The sequence below is a fragment of the Ochotona curzoniae genome, unplaced genomic scaffold (assembly GCF_017591425.1).
Source record: "Ochotona curzoniae isolate NIBS_2020 unplaced genomic scaffold, NIBS_Ocur_1.0 contig_64, whole genome shotgun sequence".
Classification (NCBI taxonomy): domain Eukaryota; kingdom Metazoa; phylum Chordata; class Mammalia; order Lagomorpha; family Ochotonidae; genus Ochotona; species Ochotona curzoniae.
This window is the reverse complement of record NW_024466502.1, coordinates 7820317-7845186: the sequence shown is the minus strand read 5'-3', so window position 1 is coordinate 7845186 and position 24870 is coordinate 7820317. Positions and strand designations below refer to the sequence as shown.

At 42.1% G+C, this 24870-nt stretch overlaps 1 protein-coding gene across 1 annotated transcript in view; it reads right to left on the bottom strand.

The window, feature by feature from the left end:
* The window catches only part of NALCN (sodium leak channel, non-selective), a 287262-nt gene that overhangs the window by 152005 nt on the left and 110387 nt on the right, over window positions 1-24870 (bottom strand). The window contains exons 11-13 of the mRNA XM_040991012.1: window positions 20917-21048; window positions 6121-6288; window positions 848-1039 (exon numbers count right to left, since the gene is read on the bottom strand). Of these exons, the coding sequence (XP_040846946.1) occupies window positions 848-1039; window positions 6121-6288; window positions 20917-21048 (492 nt within the window). The remainder of the gene's footprint in view (window positions 1-847; window positions 1040-6120; window positions 6289-20916; window positions 21049-24870) is intronic.

Genomic DNA, 24870 nt, shown 5'->3' with positions numbered 1-24870 from the left:
CAAGCCTTGCGCCTGCCTTGGTCAAAGGTTGCAGGGCCCCAAGCTTGTTTAGTTACCTGCCTCAGCTGGGGATTTCTGCAGGAGCATTCCATTGGGTTTAATGCTTCCAGGCCCACCCAGACTGCTTGGCTCCTGGTAGGCCAATCTCAGTAAATGCTTGGGGATAATGGATGGGAAATCTGCAGTATAGCAGATAATACAAGGAACTTAAAGAAAAGTTGACTGAAATATTAAGTTTTCATTTAAAAAATTATATACACCATTTTTCTTGGTCATTATGCTTTTTTACATATTTAAGTTCACTTAAATTTCCACTTCTTTTGGCTAAAGGCTGTTTCTTTTACATGTGTACTATTCACACACATGTGTATTATTTATAGATGACTTTTAGTTGTTAAGAATGTGGAGTTTTTCAGAGATCACACTCTAAAGACATTTCAAATCTGAAGGGGTCATGAGTTTTTCTTATTGGAAATCAAAAGTTTTCTTCTAGATTATACCTGACATAAAAATACATGAACTACAAAACAAATTTAGTGGTATTATCTCTGAGAAACAGAATATGGGAACATTAAATTTCTGCTGTTTTTGTTGATAGGTGTTAGGAACCCTACCTTCTTTGATCTTGCTTTCAGTATCTGATTCTAATGAAGTTATTCCCAGAGTCTTAGGACTTGAATATAGGGCCTGAATTTCAGTGCTGAAAATGTGCCCCAACATGTGTATGCCATCGAAGAGGCAATTTTAAATCTTGAAATTTATCCCGTTGTCAAAAATAGGATCTTATTTCAACCACAGCTGAAGTTAAGTTGCGTTGATGTGAAACATTTGGGGCGTTGACTCTTACCCTTGGGAAGGTGGTGAAGCGGTCCAGCTCCTCAACGAAGCAGAACATTTGCAGGCTGATCGCCGACATCACGATCAGGAGGCTGGCTGTGAACACAACCAGGCTGCCGAGCTTTTTTCCTGGGCCAAATATCTTGTACACAAAGTCTTCCAAGGCAGGTGAAATCTTGATGAGCCGAACCACCCGAAGGACCTGTAGCAGGACAGAAACCCCACACACTTGGCTTAGCTACACTGAGTCTTACAGAAGTTCAGCTTAAAACAATACATTTTATTAAAATCACACTTTTTTCATTTGAGCAGCTAGAGACCAAACAAAACAACAGAGCAACTGCAGCACACCAGTCTATTTCAGTGTCCGTCCATACAGCAAACATACAATAGATCCCAGATGCTGTAATGGAGGGAAATGCCTTCTGATTTGTCATAAGATTAGTCAAACTGCTATTATAAGCATGCAGCGTTGCAATAAAATAAAATTTTTCTAATGTTGAAACATCCAAGAAAACCTTTAAGTTAAAATTATATTGTCTCATAAATACAATTATTCTAGGTAATACGGTGTGATTATAATGAAAAGATTCTATCAAGAGTAAAGCCTGTGGCAGGCACCAGTAGCCCACTGCACACTGCTGTAGCCTGTGGCAGGCACCAGTAGCCCACTGCACACTGCTGTAGCCTGTGGCAGGCACCAGTAGCCCACTGCACACTGCTGTAGCCTGTGGCAGGCACCAGTAGCCCACTGCACACTGCTGTAGCCTGTGGCAGGCACCAGTAGCCCACTGCACACTGCTGTAGCCTGTGGCAGGCACCAGTAGCCCACTGCACACTGCTGTAGCCTGTGGCAGGCACCAGTAGCCCACTGCACACTGCTGTAGCCTGTGGCAGGCACTAGTAGCTCATTGCACACTGCTGTACTCTTTCTCCTTCATTTAATAATGGAAAGTCTTGTATTTTAGCTTAGTGGGCAACTCGACCCAGGGCTTCACACTGTACTTGCGGCTAAGTGTCTTCTGAGAAGGAGGCTCAGATTGTAGGATGTAAAAGCAACGCTTTGTGCAACTTCTGGGAACCTGCCCCGGGAACTGTTTTGATGTCTTCCATTGGCTTGGGCATGGAAACGACGAGTGTCTCCTTGGTCCAGAAGAGAGATCTAATGAACAATAAGACAGGCTTTATCCAAAGCCACAGGCTGCCTCGCAGCTGAGCCCGGGGAGCAGAGGTGGCAAGAAGCACACCTTATGGAAATCATGCAGTTTACAACTGTCTAACGTGCCTCTGATACCATGCATGAATTCATAGGTACAGATATATTATAAATGTGATAAATTTACCCAAATGTATATTTCCAAAAACTTCACCCATAATTCATTCATTAAAAAAAACCTAAGTGGTGATTTGTGCCAAGCTCAGGGTTGGACATATGTGGCTCAATGATTTTTACTATAAAGGGATTATAATACAAGAATACAGCTAGGGCCCAGCACGGTGGCCTAGCGGTTAAAATCCTCACCTTACATGGGGCAGGATCCCATTTGGGTGTTGGTTCTAATTCCGGCAGCCCTGTTTCCCATCCAGCTCCCTGCTTGTGGCCTGAGAAAGTAGTTGAGAACGGCTCAAAGCCTGAGGAGCTGGCACCCACATGCGAGACCCAGAAGAGCTCCCGGCTTTAGATAGGCATAGCTCTGGCTGTTGCAGTTACTCGGGGAGTGAATCATCAGACAGAAACTCTTTATATATCTGACTTTGCAATAAATATAAATAAATCTTTATACACAGAATCATTCTTTTCAATTACTTAGACATGCCCTTAAGAGCTGTACTCTAAGTAAAAGCTAGAGCATCTAGGATGGGAAAATACCACTTTTAATTAAGTTTACTTAGGAAGTCATCACATTTTTATGTGTTTTTAAGCAACAGAAATACTGCCAAGTGTAATGCATTACTGAATCTGAGACAAGGTTGAACTTTGCAGATATTAAAACAGGAAGCTTTGCTGCTGGCAGAAATGAAACACTGTGTATGCAGTGGTAGTCTGAGAGTTTCAGCATCAAGATGAGATTAAGGTGAACATGAAAGATGCTGCATTTAGAACACAGCAAGGAATAGGAAATGTAGTTAAACTAGATTTTAATTTTTATACATATGAAATGGCATATATGTTTGTTTGAAATAAAAATGCCTAGTGTCTCACTCTTCCTGATTCTCCTTTAGCAAATCACTCCCCCTCCAGTTAGTCCCTGAGGCACTGCAGTGACTCCCTAGCCCCCATGATGCAGGCTCAGCGTGAGTGTCCATGGCGACACAGGTCACTTGCTGGCCTAGTGCTGGACAGCTCCATCAGGAGCATGTGCTCTGTTCCCCATGGGTACTGGCACAGGTGCCACATAAAGCTTGAGCCTCGGAGGCATCTTTGCAAACCACCTGGAGAAGGTTGGCTTGAGATAGAAGGCAGCACAGAGGAATGATGAATGAAGGCACGCAAGGAGACCTTCTGATATCAAAAAACATTGCAGCTGCTGGATTTTGCCATCAGTGAGGCTTGGAGTAAATATTGGGGCAGGTAATGGTCAGGTAAGCCTTATCATTTTTATTGTCTGCAAAATACAAATGCTGTCGTTGGAGCCACATGTCAAGTAAACCAATTGGACAAATGAGGAAGCGGTGGAAGAGCCTATTCTAAAATGCTTAACATGCTGCTTGAAGAAAGAAATGCATGTGACTAATCACATTGGTCAAATGAAGCATTGCTTGGTATTCCTTGGTAAAGCCAACAGGTGTTCTTGTTGTATAATTTTTACCATATACTTTCAAATCACAATAGATGATAATCAGGTAATTTTTCAATAAGAAAGCAGCTTTGTGATAACAACTGCCAAAATATTTATTGTAATATTTTGAAGATATGTTTTCTGTCTTCCCAGTATGCAGTGGTGCCGGCCACACGGTAGGTGCTCAGTGAATATCATGTCAATTCAGGGAATGAAAACAATCACTAGCTTATCTCAGAGATACTTGATGGCTTAAAGGAAGACCTCTTGCAGTAAATGGTTTACTTCTGTTAAGTATGGAAGGTGTGAAGCTGACTGGGGACAGACCTGAGGCCACACAAGGAAGAAATGGAGGGAAGTGTGAAGGTCAGCAAAGGAGAGCCAGGGGACGCAGCAAGGCCATCTACCCTGGACAGCGGTTCCCTGTCTGTGAATTCCTAACATTCTTTTTGACACTCCAGTTTCTTCAGAGACTTACTATTATTTTTTAACCACAAGATAACTGAGGTCACTTTTGTTTATTTCGATGGAGAAATAAACACAACTGAGATACAAATGATTATCATCCAGCCAGAAAGTATTGAAAATTATTTTTTGGAATAAAAAGTAACATTAAAATTGCAAGATTCACTACTATTGACCACATCTGCAGATCTATCTATCCATATATAGAATGTTTACAGCTAAGTTCAGGCTAGTAAACTAGAGATCGTACGTTTCTGGTTTCATACTCAATATGTTGCATTATATGTGGGTTTATTTCTAGTCATTTCAATTTGTAGATATTTTATATACATGCACATATACATGTTTACAATGACAGGAGCAGTTGCTTATAATAAAATTTCCAAGTGTATTTAAATAAAACAATAACGGTTTTAAGTTATTAGAAGTTCACTATATTTATTTTATGCTTAAATTCACACTGTGATTCAGCTTATTTATACAATTACCACTCTTGCTCACATAAACAATTCAATAATGACTATTTGCAAGGAAGAGTCTGATTATATTTTTCCTGGAAAATTTTCTGTCAAAGATGTAGCCATTTTCAAGGCTCTCGGTATGTGTTATGTAGTACTCATAGTAAAATAGGCAGTGATATTTTTCTTAATTTCGCCAGCTTCACAGGCTTGTCAACAGAGTATCTTGTGTTTTACTCACTGGGTATTTTTCTCTATGATTACGTACAGTGACGCCCTGCGATGGACACCAAGTGCCCACATGCAATTTGTGAAACCAGACAGCATGGACAAGAGCTGATCTTGCCACGTGCTGCAGGAATGCAGCTTTTGCATCTATTCATTCAAAGGCATAGAACTCTGTCCCTGTCATCGCACATAAGCTGATGAAGGATCAGGATATAACCCAACAAATAATGATAACTTATGCCAAAAACTGTTGAGGAAAGGGAAAGCTTGAACCATTTACAACCTTCTGGCACTCTCAGTATGCGTGGCTGCGACGCTCACCTGGAGGTCCAGCCTGCATCTGGGTGGGTAGGGGATCTGCTTTTCATTTTTGGTGATTTACATTTGCACATCCTTTCTTCCAGGCACTAGGAATCCTGAGTTATAGGTCTGTTCTGGAAGTTGATATTATTGTCAAAATGACAGCTTTGTTATCCCAACAACAAAATAAAGGAGGGTGGACTGCACATCATCCCTTTGTTCTACGGAGCTGGAATCCTGTCTAAGTTGATTCATTAAAATTCTCTCGCCATTTTCCTTTCTCAAACATTTCAACATCTTTTGAGAAATGAATGCATATTTGGGTGTTGCTATGTTAATTTATGCCGATGGATAAAATGTAATCAATATTTGGAATATTTTTGATTAGGATATCACATATAGTTGACCAAGTATTTGAAAAAATAGTAAATCCCTTATGACTATCCAACAATCCTAAAGAACATAGCTAAAATTGCTATTTAATGATCATTTAACAATGTAACTTTACATATCACATTTGAAAAAATAGATATACAATTATTATAAAGTGAGAATTAACAATCCATTAGTTAATCATCATGCAGAATAATAGACAGCTATAAATGCTGTTTGTGTAATTAAAATATGTAATGGTAAATTTTATAAATTATTATTTCCTTTGTAAATCATTGTTTAGCAAACATTTGCAGGGTAGAGATACACTTGGAATGAAATTCATATTTCTTCTTTAAAGTTTGTGCTAGCATCTCATACAATTTAAAAGTTAGCATACACTGATAGGCATACAATATCTGTATGTATATGAATTTGTATATTTGCATAGTGCTAATTGGATATCATTGTATAATATATATATACCTTCTATTTGAATTTTCATTAGTTGCAAAGATAGTTATGATTTATGAATGCAGTATTTCAGAAGCTTAGGTTGTCAGATTTGCATTTGCTATACAGTAATTTTATCCAAATATTCTGTGTTGTTATGATCATGTCACTAATATTTACTTTGGAAAAAAACAATTTTGAAGATAAGTAGACATGATTAGTATTACCTGGAAATAGGTGAATTGAGAATGATAGAGATCTGGATACACGTGCAGGGTAGTTCCAATGACAAGTAGCAGCTCAAATTTGTGGAGAGATGAACTAATGTAGCCAGAAAATCCCAAACACCAGATCTTCAGGAGTGCCTCCAAATCAAAGAGGACTGTGAAAGCCACCTGCAGGAACAGACACAGTGACCTGGAAGCCAGCCCATAATCCACTTCAAATTATTTCATGTGCTTGTCAGCTACTGTGATCACATAAACTGAGGAGCCACACACAACCATCACATTTTACTTAAAATGGATCCGAAACACCTCAACCAGAGCCTCATAGAGCGATGTTACTGCAGTAGAAAAATGTTAATATTTTGAATGCTTGCAAGTGGTATTGTGTCATTGTAACTACTATTGGATATAATTTGAAGGCAATTGGTGTTTATACAATTGTTGCACATATTGCAATTTTAGTATAAATTATACTTGCAATAAAGATTAAATTTCTATAATGCACATACATATTGCAAGATAATGACATGTATTACCATAACCAAACCAAAATAAAAAGTTAAAATGTCATCAGTCTTTCATGCTTTGGGCTGAATGATAAGCAGAAATATGAAGATTTTATACCAAGCAATTTGTGTGTGTGCACACATAAGTGCATATAATGTTATTATTAAAAAGTAATAACATTGCTATATTATCAGATTCCATTTTTTATTATCCAACATAAATACTGTGAATTTGCTCTTTGGAAAACAGCCATCTCACACATTTTTTTCCTTGATTGGTTCTATGAGCAAGAGTTCTCATTCTTTAAAGAAGGCTGTAATGAAAGTGTGCAACGCAGGATTAACTTGTAACCAAAGAGCAGAGGGGCAAGTGTTGGGATTAGTCCTAATGCGCTCCTCTAAGAAGACATCACACAGCTGCGAAGGCAGGAATAAAACAATTTGCTGCTTTTGCTCTAGGTCATTATTGAATATGAGAAGGAATTTTTTTTCTTGCATTTACATTGGGTAGATACAGAGAAGAATGGAGTTTTAGTGCTAGCAGCTTAAGAAAAAGAAGATTAAAAGTCATGTAGCTACTTAATTTAGATATAAAGAGGAAGTTAGCATTAATTCTCAAAGCTTCTTTTCCTGTGGATTTCTAGTTACTTTTTACTTCTAATTGGCATTTCCCTTCTATTGAAAAAAAAAAGCAAGAAAGTAATGCATAATGACTCCCAAATAGTCTGAAGTGCAAATAAGGGTGCTGGTCAGCTGCGTGCCCACCTTCCTTAGCTAATGTGCTAACCTCTGAGCATCCTTGCTCCAGCAATCTGAGTAGCCTTCTGCACATCTGCAGGTGCATGAGGAGGCCCGGCTCTATCTGCCTCCCTGTAACTTGCTTTGCTCACTCACTGCCAATTATAGATATACCTTCTCTTTTATCTTTTTCTGTTGTTATCAGCTGCACAGATTCTCCCACAGAGCTCACTGTATATTGACTGCTAACGTCGTTGTTGCCAGGGGCTTCGAAGGGGCACTAGCGAGATGGTTAAGCACGTTCTGCAAACAGGGCAGCAGCAGCTGCCCTCGACTGAGATTCTTAGAAGGAGAAGCAGATTTGCAAACTTGGGCTTGCTGGGGCAAAGAAAAGACTTGCTGTTTTTATTTTTTAAAAAGTGTTATGAGATTATTTTCAAAATACTGCAATAAAACATTTGCATTCTGGCAACGTAGGAAGTCTCTCCAGCCACAAACCCATGGCAGCACCAACAGAATCAAACTTGCCAGTTATTCTTCATTTGTTCTTACATGCATTGCTCATGTAGGTTTAAGTTCTATTTTAAATAACTGAGCTTTGCTGTTGATAACCTTGCCAATATCCGACAGAGCTGTTTTTTCTTTCACACCTCTGCCAAATGCACACTTCCTGTCACACCTTCATTATCCCACTCCCCAGGGACCTCACAATTCTGCTTGTATTTGCTCAGTGAATGCAAAATTGTGTTTCAGTTTCTGGAAATGTAACTACCTCGCCCTTTCCCAAGGATCTTTGTGCACATGTTTATTATAATCTTCTTCCGTGGAGGTTCAATGCCCCCCAATTTTCCTTTCATCTTAACATTCCCATGAGGATTGTGGATGACTCCCTTGGCGATCAGCACACTTTGCAGAGCTTTCCTCAAACAACTGTCAAACGTTGCTGCTGCTAATACCTTCATTTACACTGGCAGTGTCTGGCTGTATGTGGATTCTCCAGTTGTACTTTCCTTTCAGGGATGTGTGAATGCTGGCTCACTGCCCTCCCCTTCCACTAACGTGGACAGGCCATCTGAGGCACAGTGCATCCACTTTACTTCTGCAGGTTCCTGCAGCCTACTCATGGCTGGAAGCAGTTTTTTCTTCATGCCCTTCATCAAGCAAGGTCACAGCACATGCCTTGGAAAGCAGCTTTTCATTTGATATCGCTGAGATCTAGTGAGTTTATTAAAGGTTCAAATAATACATCAATTTTACTCTCTGATTTTGTAATCCATGTAAAAAGCTGAGCCAATGAAAATAATCAGAGGTATGTAATTCTTATGCTTGAAAAATAAAAAATAAAGGTACCCAACTAATATGCTCAGAAGTCACAGGCATAGTGGTCCTGTATTTTAAAGCATTTGAACGATTTTTAAGATAGAAGTGGGAAAGCACTCACTCTGATCCTAGAATTTAAATCAAGGGCAGTAGACATTCTTTATACACCCAAACTGCGACAGCAGCTCAAATGTGACCAAGGCAAAATGTAGAAGGGAGATGTTCTAAACTACTGCCGGCAAAATCTACCACGTTAAAATCATATGATTACATATTGAAGACCTGGCACGGTAGCCTAATGGCTGGAGTCCTCGTCTTGCATGGGCCAGGATCCCATATGGATGCCAGTTCTAATCCTGGAAGCCCCACTTCCCATCCAGCTCCCTGTTGTGCCAGGGAAAGCAGTGGAGGATGGCCCAAAGCCTTGAGACCCTGCACCCGTGTGGGAGACCTAGAGGAGGCTCTGGGTTCCTGGCTTCAGATCAGTGCAGCTCCAACTATTGTGGCTGCTTGGGGAGTGAGTCAGCACATGGAGGATCTTTCTGTGTCTCCTCCTCTCTGTGCATCTGACTTTCCAACACAACAAAATAAATCTTTAGAAAATTATATGATTACATTTTGAAAGAAAATGTACAAAAAAAGAAATTTCAAGTTTTTTAATTTGATGGTAATCTTAACACTATTGAATTCACAAATACGCTAATTTAAATACTCAATTCTACTTATCTAACACACACACTGCAAACATACAAATACATATTCTCGCACGTGTCAGTGCCCATTCAAATAATGGTTAGAAAATGGGGAGAATAAATTCCCCTTAACCCACAAGTCAGTAGATGTCTTTACAGTTAACTTTAGCAAAATTCATGCAAAATAGCAATACACAATAATCATTTTAACTCACAAGGCACCTTCAAAACTGCATTGTATTGAAGTTTCTGAACTAAAATGTAGAAAAACCTGAAATGCACAAATATTGAAAACTTTTAAAAATTTCTTAATTTTTTTATGCCTAGTACGACTCACAATTTTCAGGGCAATATACCTGATATAATGAAAAGAAAAGACCAAGCTACCACAGATCAAAGGCCTCAAGAATGTACATCTAGTTGACACTATATTAGTCAGTAGCTGTGCTTACTGCAGCCTGTGGCTAGGAGAGTCCTGAACAGGGCTTCCTGTTTAAGCTGTAGTAACCTTTATGACAGTGCATCATCGTCCCCTCTCTGGCAGATTTCTAGTTCCTCGAAAGCATTTGTGGTGACTCTCTGAAAGTAACCTGCAGCTTTCCTGACAACTCCTGCTAAGAACTGTAGCCCTTACTACTGTTAGTAGAACCTTCGCTACCACATGCACCACTTCCGCCACCAGATCCCATAAGCACTGCCTCAGGGACTGTCCAAGCTTCTCCCACCCAAACTGTCCCCTTCATAAGCCAGAATCTGATCGCTGTTGTCCACCATAATTCCCCAAATGCTTGTTGTTTCCCCCACCACCACCACAGCCACCTCCAAAATTTCATTCCTCACTGTAACATCATCTCCTCCTCCACCATATCCACCACCTTGGTTTCCACATCCTGGTCCACCTTAGCCTCCTCTGCGACTTGGTTTCCATCTCCTGGTCCACCTTAGCCTCCTCTGCGACTTGGTTTCCATCTCCTGGTCCACCTTAGCCTCCTCTGCGACTTGGTTTCCATCTCCTGGTTCACCTTAGCCTCCTCTGAGACTTGGTTTCCATCTCCTGGTCCACCTTAGCCTCCTCTGCGACTGTAACCAGGACCACTGCCAGAGTGCCACCATCACCTCCTGCATAACTTCCTCTGCTGCCACCACCTCCACCATCACAGCCTCCTCTTCCACCAAAGCCTCTACCATGGCCAAAATGACCTCCACCAGCTCCCAGGTTCCTACAGGACCCGTAAAGTCGCCAGACCCACCTCCACAGCCTCACGGAGATCCAGCAGTAGACTGCATCTCTTGATGAGAAAGGGCTTTTTAAATTCCCAACTATGCCCATTAATAGTGTGCTGTTCCTGAACAACAATGTTAGCAACTGTATCATGGTCTCTAAAGTTACAAAAGCAAATCCTTCTTTTTGCCACCCAGCCTGTCTTCCATAATTTTTATGGTTTCAATCTTGCCATATTTCACAAAGCAGTCTCTCCAATTCCTCTGTATCTTCTTTAACACCACCATGATAAATATTCGTTGCTAAGTAAGCATCAGGCTTTATGATGCCTCAGCTCTCTTTGATTCCACAACACGCCCATCAACCTTGTGTGGTTGAGCACACATTGCTGCATCCACCTGTTTAACATAAAAGTAAGTTACAAAACCAAAGCCCCTGAAACTGTGTGGGGAGGGGAGGTCTCTCATTACCACACAGTCTGAGTGTGCTTCATTTGTCAAAATGTTCTATCATCTGCAGTTTCAGAGCTCAGGCCACCAGCAGACTGCTATGGTTTCTTCGGATCAAGACCCTCCTCCCCATGCAGCGGTGGCTGGAGTCAGGCTGGGGACAAGCTGGCTGAATTTTCACTTTCGTTTTGAGACTGGATCACTTCTTCCAACCCGAGCTCGACAGGGGACTGAGTGGAAGAAACCTATTAAGCCTTTCAACCTGCAGCTTTATGTTTTCTTTCAGTGAAGTCATTTTTCATCTCCTGTTTATTAGTACTTCTCTTGCATTCCATTTTCGTTTAGAGACCCTTGCTATTCGCACTTGGGTACCTCGTTTATTTTACTATTCCTCTTATCTTCCACCTTACAATTAGCAGTCTATGCCTTTTCTGAACTCATCTTTTGAAAATTTAAGGCAAAGTCTCGCAAAATTTAAACTATCCTTGAGACAGGAAAACAACACACACCCTTCTTGACACTTCCTGATTGAAATCTCCATGCTAGTTCTTATCTGGGACTTCGAGTTCGATCTTCATCTCCAAGTTCTTGTGCGGGAACATGTTTTTCTTAGTTTCTCTGTGGTATATGACAGTGATGTTACGGTTTGTCTTTCCTGCTCCTGGAGTGAGGGAAATGAGAGACAGTGGAGGGCAGCACAGATTTGGGTGGTGACAGACCCAAATACCACAGGCCCTTTGCTGGATATCTGGAGGAGGAGTTTTGGTGACAGCAGTTCCCAGGGGCTGGAGGAGCCTGTTTCCTGTCCCCTCAGCTGACGCTGGACTCACACAGTGAGATGCCCTTTCTGGTCCACTGAGCCCAGGAAGTTCTGTGGTCTCCTCCAGGCCCACAGCTGCAGGCAGGCAGGTGGGACTCCTCTCCAGCAGATGGAAATGCTTTTGTTCCAGAAGCAGAAAACACATTTTGTAAGGTTTATTTTTCTAACATGAAAGTCAGAGTTACAAAATAGAGGGAGGGTGAGACAAGGAAAATGAGAGCTCTTCTATTTTCGGGATCACTCCCCAAATGGCAGCAACAGACATGGTTAGGCTGATGTAAAGCCAGGGGCCAGGAGCTTCTTGTGGATCTTCACACGGGAACAGGGGTCCAAGAGCAGGTGCTAGGTCAGGAAGTGCAGCAGCTGGACTTGACTGGGCACCTGTACAGAATACTAGCAGTGCAGGTGGAGGATATGCCTAGACCCCTCCTTTTTCATTTTTCTTTACTATCTCAATCATGGCATTGTGCTACTAGCAATAGAAAAGACATGAAGACAGCAGCCTTCAGACTGTTTCAATATTTGTGAATCATATACAACAAAAACTTATATTTTAGGAGCAAAGATTTTTTAAGAGTCTAATAAGCTTTCCATAAATATTTTTGTTGCATTACTTGAAAAGAAACTCAAAACAAATACATAGAAAAACATTTTCTTCCTCTTGCACTTCACCTGAGTGTTCCAAAAAAAATTGTTTTTTAAACTTTAGCTTGGAAGCCAGAATTACAGAGAGTGAGGGAGGGACAAAAAAAGAGAGATTTTCTATCCACTGTTTCACTCCCCACATGGTTTAAATCATGCCCTCCCTGCTCCAGGGAGCTTTTTACATTCTTATCTGTGGTCACCACTGCACTGAGAATTTTAATAAGGCAGATATATCAGTTTGATTGAGAAAACCTCAAAAATTTCATAGAAAATCTGTATCACAAAATATCCTGCTGGATATCACATTTTTGGCATCAAAATAAACTCATTTTTTTTTTGTTTCTATGCTCCATGAACCTTTTGAAGCACTGTTACATACTATGAATACATATCTTTTTAAAATTTTATTTTTTATAATTTTTGCATAGTTGATTAGGGTGTGAAAGGCCAGAGGCTAGAGGAAAGTGGATGAGACCATTGCTTTCATATTCTCTGTTTTCCTTTCTGTGTCTGGGGCAAGGGAGAGGAAAAGGAAGAAGGCGCACCCAGCCTCCCAGCCTTTTCAGGGTCCCCAGTGTGGGGCACATTCTGAGGGTCCTTTCAAGTGGTTTTGGTAGTTCAACAGTTCTGAATTGCTGTCACTCCAATCACGATGAAATCTCTGTAGAATCCATTGGCTGACAGAGTCCACCTTAGAGTTCCCATTTGCCCAGATATTCACTGTCAACACTTGGCTGGCATAGTTGATCAATTTGCTCTGTCCTCGGTCCTCTGTTTTGGTACTAGGTGTCCTCTGCAGGCTCCAATTACTGCCAGATGCTCCATGTGTATCTGGATATGCTGTCCAATGTTTGATTTAAGCCACTGAGGAGTCCCAGCTCTAACACATGCAATCCATGGTCAGACCATGGAACCTGCAATTCTCTTCATGGTTGGAGTTCTGAGTCTAGTGGTTCAGTTGTGAGGGAATCGCCAAAGAAACCTCATCTGAGGTGATCCCAAACCTGATTCTTGCATGTGTTCGCCAACACAGGGCCTGGCACAGTCTGCCGCCCAAAGCAGCCTATGCATACACTGGTAGTTGCAATTGCTGCATCAGTTCTGGCTCCAGCCCTGTGTTTTACATAAACCAATGGGTGCTGCAGTCCAGCCCAATCCCACCCACCACACTTGTGGCCCCCTCACAAACCAGTGGGAGCTGCAGCCTAGTTGGAGCGATCTGCAATAACCCCCACCAGTCCTACACCCACACTGGCTTCTGTGCTTGCCAGCATGAACAGCAGACTGGCCCAGTCTGTCCGACATTTCATTCAACTCTCATACACGTCACTGAAGTCCAGTTCAACCCAACCAGTCCCATTATCCAGTCCACACTGGTGCTGGCAGGTGCCAATCTCTGCCTAGTCATGCCTGCCCCTAGACCTGGTTTCCATGCTCACCAGTGGGAGTTACAGCACATTATAGAGATGCCCGATATTTCCCTAATGGGCTCACTCCCGGAACTTGCACTCTCCAAGTGGTTCTGTAGTTTAGCTTGACAGAGTTTGCCCTCCATGCTAGCCTCTGCTAGCTGATGCTGTGGCAAAGCCAAATCAACCCACATCCACTCTGGCTTGTGCATGTACCAGAAGATACAGTTTGCCCAGGTACCAGTAAGTACTGGATTTCCCCTGATCCAGCCTACATGAAGAACAACAGGTATTGTAGCCCTGTCTGGCCAGGTCTGCCCCTGTCCCTAGCTCTCATGCTCACCAATGGGAGAAATGGCCCAGCAGAGGAGCTCCTTGAAGCCCCCTACTGGGTTTACCTCCTCTCCCCTAGGTCTCACATGTGCCAGCTGGGGGTTTCTGTCCAGTATGGCATGGCTGCTCACCTTGGTATTTGCCAATGGGTGCTGCAGCCTGGCCCAGCCCAACCCACCCTTAGTTGCAGCTCATGCTAATGGGGGCTACACCCTTGCCAGCCTAACCAGCCCCAAGTCCCAGCCCTCATGTGAATTGGCTGGTACTGTGGCCCATTCTGGCATGACCCACACATCATTCTGGTTCTCAGATTTGCCAGTGAGTGAAATGAACTGGCCAGCCCACCTTGCCCTAGACCTGAGCCAAAAGTATGCCAATGGTTACTGTAACCTGGCCTGGTCTGAGCTACTCCCTTTTTTGTTTCTTGCACTCATCTGCAGTGAATGTGTCCTGACAGAAGAGTTCCCCCAGCTTCTCCATCAGAACCTTTACCAACGCCAGATCTCAAGCACACACTGCTCAGTTCATGGGCCAACCCTACTTAGTCCACCTTCTGCCCTAGCAGTAACAGTAGCTTATCTTGACTGACCCTCATGAATTCCAGTTCTTACTGTTGGGTGTGACAGCCCAGCCAAGCCTAGTCCACACCCAGACACAGCTCACCCAGGGCTCAGCAGGGGCAGAGACCTAGCCTAACTCATCCTATACCTACCCTGGAGTAGAGTATGGGATGCTGGAGTAGAGCTGAGTCTGGCACACTCCTGACCCAGTCCACACCCGTGCCAAGGGAGACTACAGCCATGTCCAGACCAGATCGCAGCCCCTACTCTGGCCCCCATGCTCACCAGTGAAAACCACAACCCAGTCAGGACATCCTCTTAGCTCCCCAACTAGGCCTGTTCCAAGCTACAGATTTTGTGCATGCCAGTGGTTGCTCTGACCCAGCATAGCCCCTCACTTGTCTTGGCCTTTGCTTTTGGATGCTTCAGCCTGGCCTGGCCCAGCACCCAGCTGGCCTCCAGTCCTAACTCTTGCTGCTGGGTGCTAGAACCTAGTCCTGCTCCATCTGCTCTCATCTCTGGCTCATGCAAACCCGTAAGTTGTTACAGTCTAGCCCGGCACGACCTGCACTCCATCCTGTTTTCTGCACTTGCCAGTGGACAATGGTTTGCTCAGCCTTGCCTAGTCTGGTCCCTTCCAAAACCAATCCACACACTTCCTGATGGATGGAGCCCCCTGCTCAGCCTGTCCAACACCTAGACCTGGACCATGTTCTCACCAGTGAAAACTATGTCCCACTAGGGGAGTTTCTCAAGTTCCCGTACGTGGTTCACTCCCAGATCCAGATTTCACACATGCCAGCAGGTGTTACACCCTTACACAACCTGGCTTGCCCCATCTGTCCTGGCCTTTGTATGAGCTGGTGGATGTTGCGTCCCAGCCTGTTCCACACCCTGTTTTATGGTGCTCATATGGTTTCTGCAGCCTGGACCTTCCCCGCCTGTTCCCAGCCCCAGTGCCCATTAATGTTGGTGAGTTTCATGGTCATGCCTAGCTTAGCCCCTCACTATCCCAACTCATAAGCTAACCTGAGGAACGTGTAATTCTATAAGGTTGGGTTCACATATCTCCCACAGAATCTACCTCTGGGCATGGTTCTCTTGCATACTGGTTAGTGTCATGGCCCAGTCTAATTGACCCATGCCTTGATCTGACACTCACCCTCAGGCACTAGCCTTGCCAGACAGGCCCTCAGCCCTAGGTTGTATGTGGGCTGGTATGTGGTGGTTAGCAATGTTCCATGCTAACAAGCCCAGCTCTGGTCTCCTATGTGGGCTGGGACATCATTCTGACCCATAAAGATCTTCTAGTCTCTCACCTACAAACTACCAGGTCTTAACCCCTCGCTTGCCTGCAAGATCAGTGCCTTGTCATTGGGAGCCACCAGGAGTCATTCTTCACCTGCAAGATACTCCCAGACTGGTTCCCCTTACTCCATTTCCCTTTGCTCTTTTCCCTAATCACTCCATAATCTGTGTGCCCAGGAAGGCATGGGTTCTGCAGCCCAGCCATCGGAAGCCCAGTGGTTGATATGCTGGTCCAGTACTCTGCCACTCACTAGGGTTCTAGGCTCCTGACACAGGTGCTGGCCTGGTGCCTTATCCCTCCACACACCCAAGATCCAGGCCCACTGAAGTGTCCAGGCCTAGTCCAACATCATGCCAGAACAGTGTGCTGACCTGGGGTTCTCCTCTCTGTCCTCACCTCTCCCAGGACCAAGCACATGAAGAAATCCCTGGGTTCATTCCACCTGTCTAGAGGTGAGTTCCCAGGTCCCCACATATCTCCTGGTGATAGGATTCCCCTCAACCCAAGCCTGTATCCTCAGGCCCCCATGAGTGCCCGCCGCCTCCCCCTGGCTGGTGCACCAGTGCTGCAGCATGGTGGTGGGCCACAACTGCACATATCTTTTCTTTATACATAAGAGGGTAACAGAAATCAATATCACTCCAGCCTCTGATGCAAATGCCTGCTCAGGAGCTGGTGTTCAGTCTAGCGGCTGAGTGTTCTCCCAGCTCCGACTCCTGACTCCAGCCACCTGCCAATGGGCTCATGGAACCAATCTGTCTGACCTGGATTCTGTTCCCACACCTGGACTTTGGCCTCAGCCAGCCCTAACCATTAGGAAGTTTGGGGTGGGTGGGGTGGTTAGCCAACAGATGAGGGAGCTCTCGCTCTCAACCTGCCTTTAACATATACACATATAGTAGTTATCCGATAGGTGTATATGGTTGGACATCACCATAGCAGTTTCATATTCTCTGGAATACATGTAGTGTGAATTCTTTGACTATTATATACCATTGTTCATATTCCTGAAATTTTCTATCATCCTGATGGACTCAATATGCTCTGTAGCAAATTCTTTGCCATAAGAAAATGAGCACTAATGAAATGTAGTAGAAGGGTCATTATTCAGGGAAAGTTTAGTATATTTGTTTTCAGCACAGCATACATTTTGTGAAGGGATTTTTAAAAAAGTGTTAAGCGTGAGAAATCTGTTCAAAATGCATGTCACCCAAAAGACCCTGTAATTGGACTTGTGAGGGCAGCAGGTAAAACAACAAGATGATTGCCAAATTTCTGAAGCTAAGGAGAAGACAACTGAAAGGAAAATGACATGCTTAATATAAATGGAACAATGGAAATTGCTCTGCCCTTTTAATGCAATGAATAATGTATGAACATTTATAGGTGACAAATTATAAATGAGCTGATTGTGTCAGGCAGGTCTGTGAAGACAAAACAGAAGAGATTCCTCCCATATGTAAAAAGGGATTTGAAATCTTCTACCTGAGATTTGTGTTACAGTCTCTATTTCATGATTTCAAAGAAACACAATAGATATTCATGAGAAAATGAATGCATATTTATCACAAAAGAAGATCAGAGGACAGAAGTCTCAAGAAACTCAGTTCAGTTAACCTCATTCTCCTAAATGAAATTCAGATTCAATAACACCATAAAAGTTTACCTGAATCACTCTATAGCCACCTTCACCTGTTCCCCTGTAAGGTGAACTATGAGAATTCTACAAAGAACAGACTTTGAAATGGATGAGTCATTAGTTGAGACTTTATTACTGTAACACCTCCAAATTACCAAACACTGCCCTATACTGTTATAAAAAGTTTTTGCAATAAAAAATGGCTTTTCTATGTAACTCCATTTTAAGCAATATTTACCATGCTCCTGGTAGAATCAACATCATTAAAATGCCTGTAATACCAAAAGTACTATGCAGATTCGATGTGATTCCAATATTCTCTGTAATAGAAAAGATGATACAAAAATTCATCTGCAGACACCAAAGACCACCAATAGCCAAAGTTATTCTGAATAATAAAAATAAAGCTGCAGTAATCACCGTTTTAGACTTCAAGACATGCAACAGAGCAGTATCTGATACTGGTAGAGAAATAGAGATTAATGGAATAGAATAGAAACCCCAAAAGCAAGCCCAGACATGTCCAGAAAGCTAATCTTTGATAAAAGAACTGAAAATAATCTAGGGAAAAAGTTGGTCTCTTCAGAAAATGCTGTTGGGGTGATTGGATATCAGCTTGCAAAAGTAAGAGTGAAGACTCCAACCTTTTACCTGGTTCAAAAATCAGCTCTAGTGGATCAAGGACCTAAAGCTGATCCCAGAAACCATCAAACTATTAGAAACCATCAAACATAGGAAGCACTCTGTAAGATATAGGCATATGCAAAGACTTCTTAGGAAAGTTACCAAAAAGTCTAAGCCGAAACAAACAAATGGGACTATGTCAAACTAAGTAGCTTCTGAACAGTCAAAGAAACAATCAACAGTGAAGAGGCAACCAACAGAATGAAAGAAAATCTTTGCACACTACACAACTAGTAGGAGACGAATATCCAGGATTTACAAAGAGTGCAAGAAACTCAACATTAGCAAATAAATAGCACTGTGAAGAAATGGGTAAAGGAAATGGACATTTTTTAAAAGAATAAATTCAAATGAGCAATAGATACATGAATAGATACATTTCCCTAGCTATTAGGGAAATACGAATGAAAACCACACTGAGGTTCCACCTCAACCTAAGGTGATTGGTCTACCTTTGGAAATCTGCTAACAAAACATGATATTCTGACAGCTCCGCTTTCAGATCCTGGATGGTCTCCAATGAAACTGTTGAATTTATCTGGACAATAAGATGCTGGACTCCCTGCATGAACCATGCCCACAATGATGGAATTATGACTGGTTATGAGCTGTACTGTTGTAACAATATGGAGGAAATCAATATGGTTGGGAGGGCTTGGGGAAGGGTTGGGGGAATCCCAGAGCCTATGGAATTGTGTCATCAAATGAAATAAATAAATGAAAAAAAATATGCTGGCTGGATATAGGGAAAAGGTACCCTATCGCACTGTTGGTGAGAGTGTAGGCTAGTGCAGTCGCTATATAACTCACTATGGAGAGTGCTAAGAGAAAGGAAAATGGATTTATCATATAATCCAGCTATCTTGTTCCTGGGAATATGTCCAAAGAATATGAACTCTGCATACAAGAAAGTGATCTGCAACCTTGTATTTATAGCAGCAAAATCCACATTAGTAAAGACTTGGTAGCAGAACCCCGACTATTGGAGCCACCATGCCTACTTCCAAGGATCTGCTAGAGGCATAGCACTGACATACAGAGCCACAGCTGGGACTCAAGGCCAGGCGACCTGACTTTAGTTAGCTCAGTCTTAGGTGCTGAGCTAAATACCTGTCCTGTCCCCCCTTTTTAATTGCTAACCTGTTTATTTTCATCTACCTAAAAGGCAGAGTGGAGGGAAAAAAAGCAAGATATCTTCTATCCATTGCTTTACTCCCCAAATACATTAGACAGGGCTGACCCAATTCACTATTAGAGATCAGACTCAACCTGCTCTTCCATGGGGTGACAGGGACCCAGATAGCTGGGACTTGATCCACTGCCTCGCAGGAAGCAGGAATGGAAGCAGTGTAACAGGGTCTTAAACTGACACTCCAGCGTGTGAGCAGCAACGTAACTTGCTGTTACAATGCCCACTTCTATCTGCTAGCTCACTAAGTAAGTGCCTGTGCCTGCCAGGTTGGGCCAGACCAAAGTCAGGAGCTAGGAAATCCATTTCCAAATGCACAGGGAGAAGTCTAAGGCCGTAAGATAATTCAATCATATTCAAATTGATGTTTTTATGTGAACAATGCTTTCATAATAAAACTAATCAAACAGATCTTACTTTTTCAGATATCAGATATTTTATACAGGCTAGCTGTACATGATTGTCTTGCTTATTATCACTTACACAGCCATGAGTCCCTGTACATCAATTTTCCTATAACACATGAAGGAACCTCAAACAGTGTGTGGAAAATGGAATTACATGTTACATTTATATGGGTACAAAAATAGCTAAAACATATGCTTTTTTTTTAAAAAAAAAAAAAGCCTTTCCCACGAACTTTTTGAAGTATTCTTAAATAGCTTTTGAATTTGGAGCTAGGTTTTAGATAGAAGTTTTTTTTTCCACAACAGAAAAAAAAAAATAGAAGACTATGGAAATCATTGGAAACGCAAAGGATCAAATACTAACAAAGTTCACATCCGAGCCATTCCAGCACTCCACTAGGCTGTGTCAGATGCTGAAGTGACAGTTAATCTCTACGCCTACCTGCCATTGATTTGGCATCTTTAGTGCAGCTTGTAACACCTCAGCTGTGAGTGCGCTAATCATTGCATTGTCTCTTTATAGCCCTTGTTGATTCCCACATGTGAACCTGTCTTGTGGATTTTTGTGTGTTTGCTTACACTTAGTAGGAAGCCAGTCGTGTCACCTGAGAAAGGACAGCAAGGAAAAGACAGAGAAAATAGCAAGATCCAGGAAGGAGAAGGTGACCAGACAACAGAACACTTGGTGGGGAAGGCAGTCCAGGCCTGAGTGACAGGAAATGAGGTAGCAACACCGTGGCCACAGCAATAAGTAAGAGAGGACAACGGATCAGTGTCGGTCAAAGCTAAGTAATCAACAGACTGAACTTCACTTTGTCCTTGACATAAGCATTCTTCATGGTGTCCCTTTGCCTTATCTCCTGGAGCTGCTCACCTCGGCCAGGTAGAACTCATCATACTGCCTCCTGAAGTTCTCGCCTTTGTAGTAGTTGCTGGCAGCCACAATCACATCCACGGTCACCATGCTCAGGATGAACATGTGGAAGACGGAGGAGCGCATCATTTTCTGGGGACACAAAGCAGACACACTATTAACCAGGAAGCAAGGCAGACACTCTCAACCAGGAAGCTAACCTCACGGCCATGGGCATCACCAAGTGTTCTCAGGTGTCGACTGACCAAGCCTTTGTCATCTGCTACTGTGTGCAAATGTGTTACCAAGCTGGTCGACTGATGTCCCTTACTGAAGACAGTGAGCAAAGAGATCTATCGCTTTCAAGACAGCTAACAAATGTCTGGGAAGTAGTTCAGCATTTTTTGTTTTGTGTTTTGTTTAAAAATATATTTCATTAGTGTATAGCTCACATCTTGTCAGTGGCTGGTTAGATAATATTTTTAAGACTGAGCAAGAATTGGGAGAAAGAGAGAGAGAATGAAAGAGGCAGTGAGGGAGAGGAAGAGAGAGATCTTCCATCTGCTGGTTCAATCACAAAATGCTGGTCACAGCCAGGAATGGGCCAGTGGGAGGCCAGAAGCCAGGAAGTCCATCTGGGTTTCCCATGTCGAGGATGGAGAACCAGGAACTGGAACCATTACTCTTATTTCTGAGAGTGTATATTAACAGGAAACTGGATTGGGAGCAGAGGTGGGACTCGAACTAAGGCACTTGAACATGTGATGTGAGCATCCCAAGTGTAACATAACCCACTGCATGAAAGTGCCCACCCTTTATTAGGTAATTTTTTCCCATAATTTTGCCTAAAAGGAGAAAAGATTTTTGAAAAGCTGATATCAAAATAAACATACTTTATTAAGAAAGGAAATTAGCATGACAACTTTTTGGAAATGAGCTCAAATACAGAAAAGTGGAAGAAACCTTAGATCTCTCTCTACATACTGTGTTCCTAAGTATTTATTGGAAATGATGCTACAATGAACAATAATTGATGCTGACAGCGTGCTTACAATGTGCCTATGGCTGTTTTGTGTGCTTTACAGAAATCATTTAATTTTCAGCAGCTCTAAGAAGTTATTCTCATTTTGTAGATAAGGATATTAATGCACAACGAAGTTAAATAACTTTCTCACTGTCATACAAGAATTGAAGATTGACTTGTACTTTGTATTCAAGTCTAGACCAAGATGACTGCTAAAATCGAGATGTGCAGACAGTGAAGATGACTGTAATGGCTGCTGCACACTGAATCTTACTATGTCTTAGGCTGTATCTTTTGAATGTTATTTATTTTATCTTTTCTAACTTCCATCAGAGCTCTACCTTGTGGAATACATTCATGCTGTACAGAGAATTCAAAGTACAAGTCATTTGTCCAAAGTCACACAAGTCACACACGAGCAAGTATGAACGCTTTTCAAAAATTTCAAGGAAAACAGAAGTAAAAGACAATTTCTCAAAGATTTGCTGTCCATAGCAGAACTTGGCTTTGTCCTCAAGTCTGTTTAAATTTCATGCCAGTAGGGAAAGAGCACATGTAAGTGGGAGGGTAGAAGCTGCAGGCCTGGGATAACAGGAGGAGCAGAGAGCAGCTGGCCCGTGCCAGGGTGCTAATCACTTAAGAGCCAAGCACTGAGCCTTATCTCTGGTGCAAACAGCCTGGCTTCTAAAGCCATCATGCCCCCTCTTCCCAGGCCTCACTGCCTTTCCATGCTTCTTGTTTGTCTGACCTGAAAAATGTTCAGTCTTTGCAGCTGAGAGAACCTCACCATGAAGTATGTAAGAGTAAGTTAAACACAAAAGCACTGGTGGCTCTGGTCACCGCTGTGTCCTCTATGCCTCCAAGAATGTTTACCATAGACCCTTGTGGTCCATGAATTTGTCCTTAAAAGCTGGGGCTATGTGTCAAGCTCCTGAAAGGCTGAGACTCTGCCATGCATGGCTCTTTGGCCCAGGGTAAGTTATATAATCTCTCTCTGCCTCAGTTTTCCCATTGGGAAAGTATAGACAATAGCACTCACTCCTAAGGATGATCACTCAAGGAATCAATGTTTGTGAAATACTTAGAACAGCACTTGTGTATTGAACATCTTCCATAAAAGATTTGATGTAACAATAAATGCAACTCTGTGAATCTGGTCATTTTCAGATCAGAAGTGAGAACATCACTGCCCAAGGTCAAAGAATGAATGACGCTGCATATCCAACTAATCTTAGAACTAAATCAGATAAATGGCAAAGATAAAGGGCTGATAGCTTACGGGATGTCATTGGAAAAACCAAGGCCTCTTGTCACCATGGCTATCGGTGAATCCTCATCCATTCACCACTGGCCTCATTTTATAGGTAATACACAATCAAATTCCAGAACTGCCAATCACCACATTCATTTGCACACCCACTTACGTGGGGGACTGCCGGTCTTCATCGCACGGATCAGCAAAGCAACTGGCAAGTTTCTACCTCATTAGAATTTTTGCTATTTAGTCTTTCTTGCATTGTGAGATTAAATTCCATAACTATTATTCCTATTCTCCACTCTTCTCAACATTATGTTCTATTAAAAACATTTCAACTGATTTCCATTTTATCTGCATGACAGGAAAGCCACAACTTCCCATTTTTCTTAGCTGTGGATTCATGTCTTACGTAAACTGTTATTACTGAAGGGTCCAAACAAAGCTTTTAGCCATGGCTGTCAAGAAAACTTTTAAATTGGTTTTGTAACTGTCACAGCTTCACTTTGGTGCTGTCATTATAATTAGGTTGCTTTTTTGTCTGAATGTCTACGTGTCCCTGTTGGGGCAGCGTCATTAAAACAATCACTCACAATAGATCCTGATACGCTATAATCACCATACTTAGTTGGATTTCTCCAAAGTAATAACTTTCACATATTAAATAAGAATCAAGGTGGTAAGTATGTGCAGTAGCAGCCGCCATAGAGTTTCTGTTATTCACACAGAGCATGTGTGTGCCATTCACTATAGAACTGGTTTGTGTTTTGACTTAGTGGAAGGCAATGGACTTACCACATCCATTTATACTTAAGTTTTTATCTATAGGACCATCAAAATATGTACCTTCAGTTTAAAATTTTTTATAAATATTAACATAATGCAAAATGTTAATTAAGTCAGTGCCACTAAATATTTTATTTTTCCCTTTTTAAGTGCCACTAAATATTATATAACTTGACTTTTCCAATTTTAACATGGATGTAGAAGCTCTCTGCCTATAGGCATTTCTATATCTATTTGTCAAGATTCTCTATATATACACACATATATGTATTGTATGTATATGAATAATATATGTATATATCAATTTACATATATTTTCATTTATAAATACTTAGTACATGCTTTTCAGACAACACATATACATGAATATTTTAAAGTTCAATTACAATGTTGTTGCAGTTCAGTTTTTTAATAACATGGATCCAGCCTCAACACCTCTTCAAGGTAAGTACTTCTGCTGTCGCTTTGGACATCTGTTGAAACAGGAGTCTCAGAAAGCCGCAGATCAAAGCTCACAGAGTTAGAGTAGTTACAAAGACTGGGGCCCAAAGTCGAATTTCTCTTGTCCACTATTAGGTGACAGGAATGCACCTGACACATCCTGCATATTAAGAATAAATGAGAAGCAGATTCCTCAGCATGAGTTTGTGGTAGAATAGAAGGTACATGTGTGTGAGCACTAGTTTTGAAAGTTAATGACTGCTACTTGCATAAAGTTGTAGGATTGCTGTGTTGTAATGGAACGCCAAATCTGAGGTTTAAACCCTGACACTGTGACTCTCCATGACATAGTTTTCACATATAAAATGGGTGTGACAACTTACTCATCTCTAGACTGTCTCTTGAGTATGTGAGGGAAACTGTTTAGTATAGTGTATGACCCAAAGCAGATATTTTGCTTTTAATAATT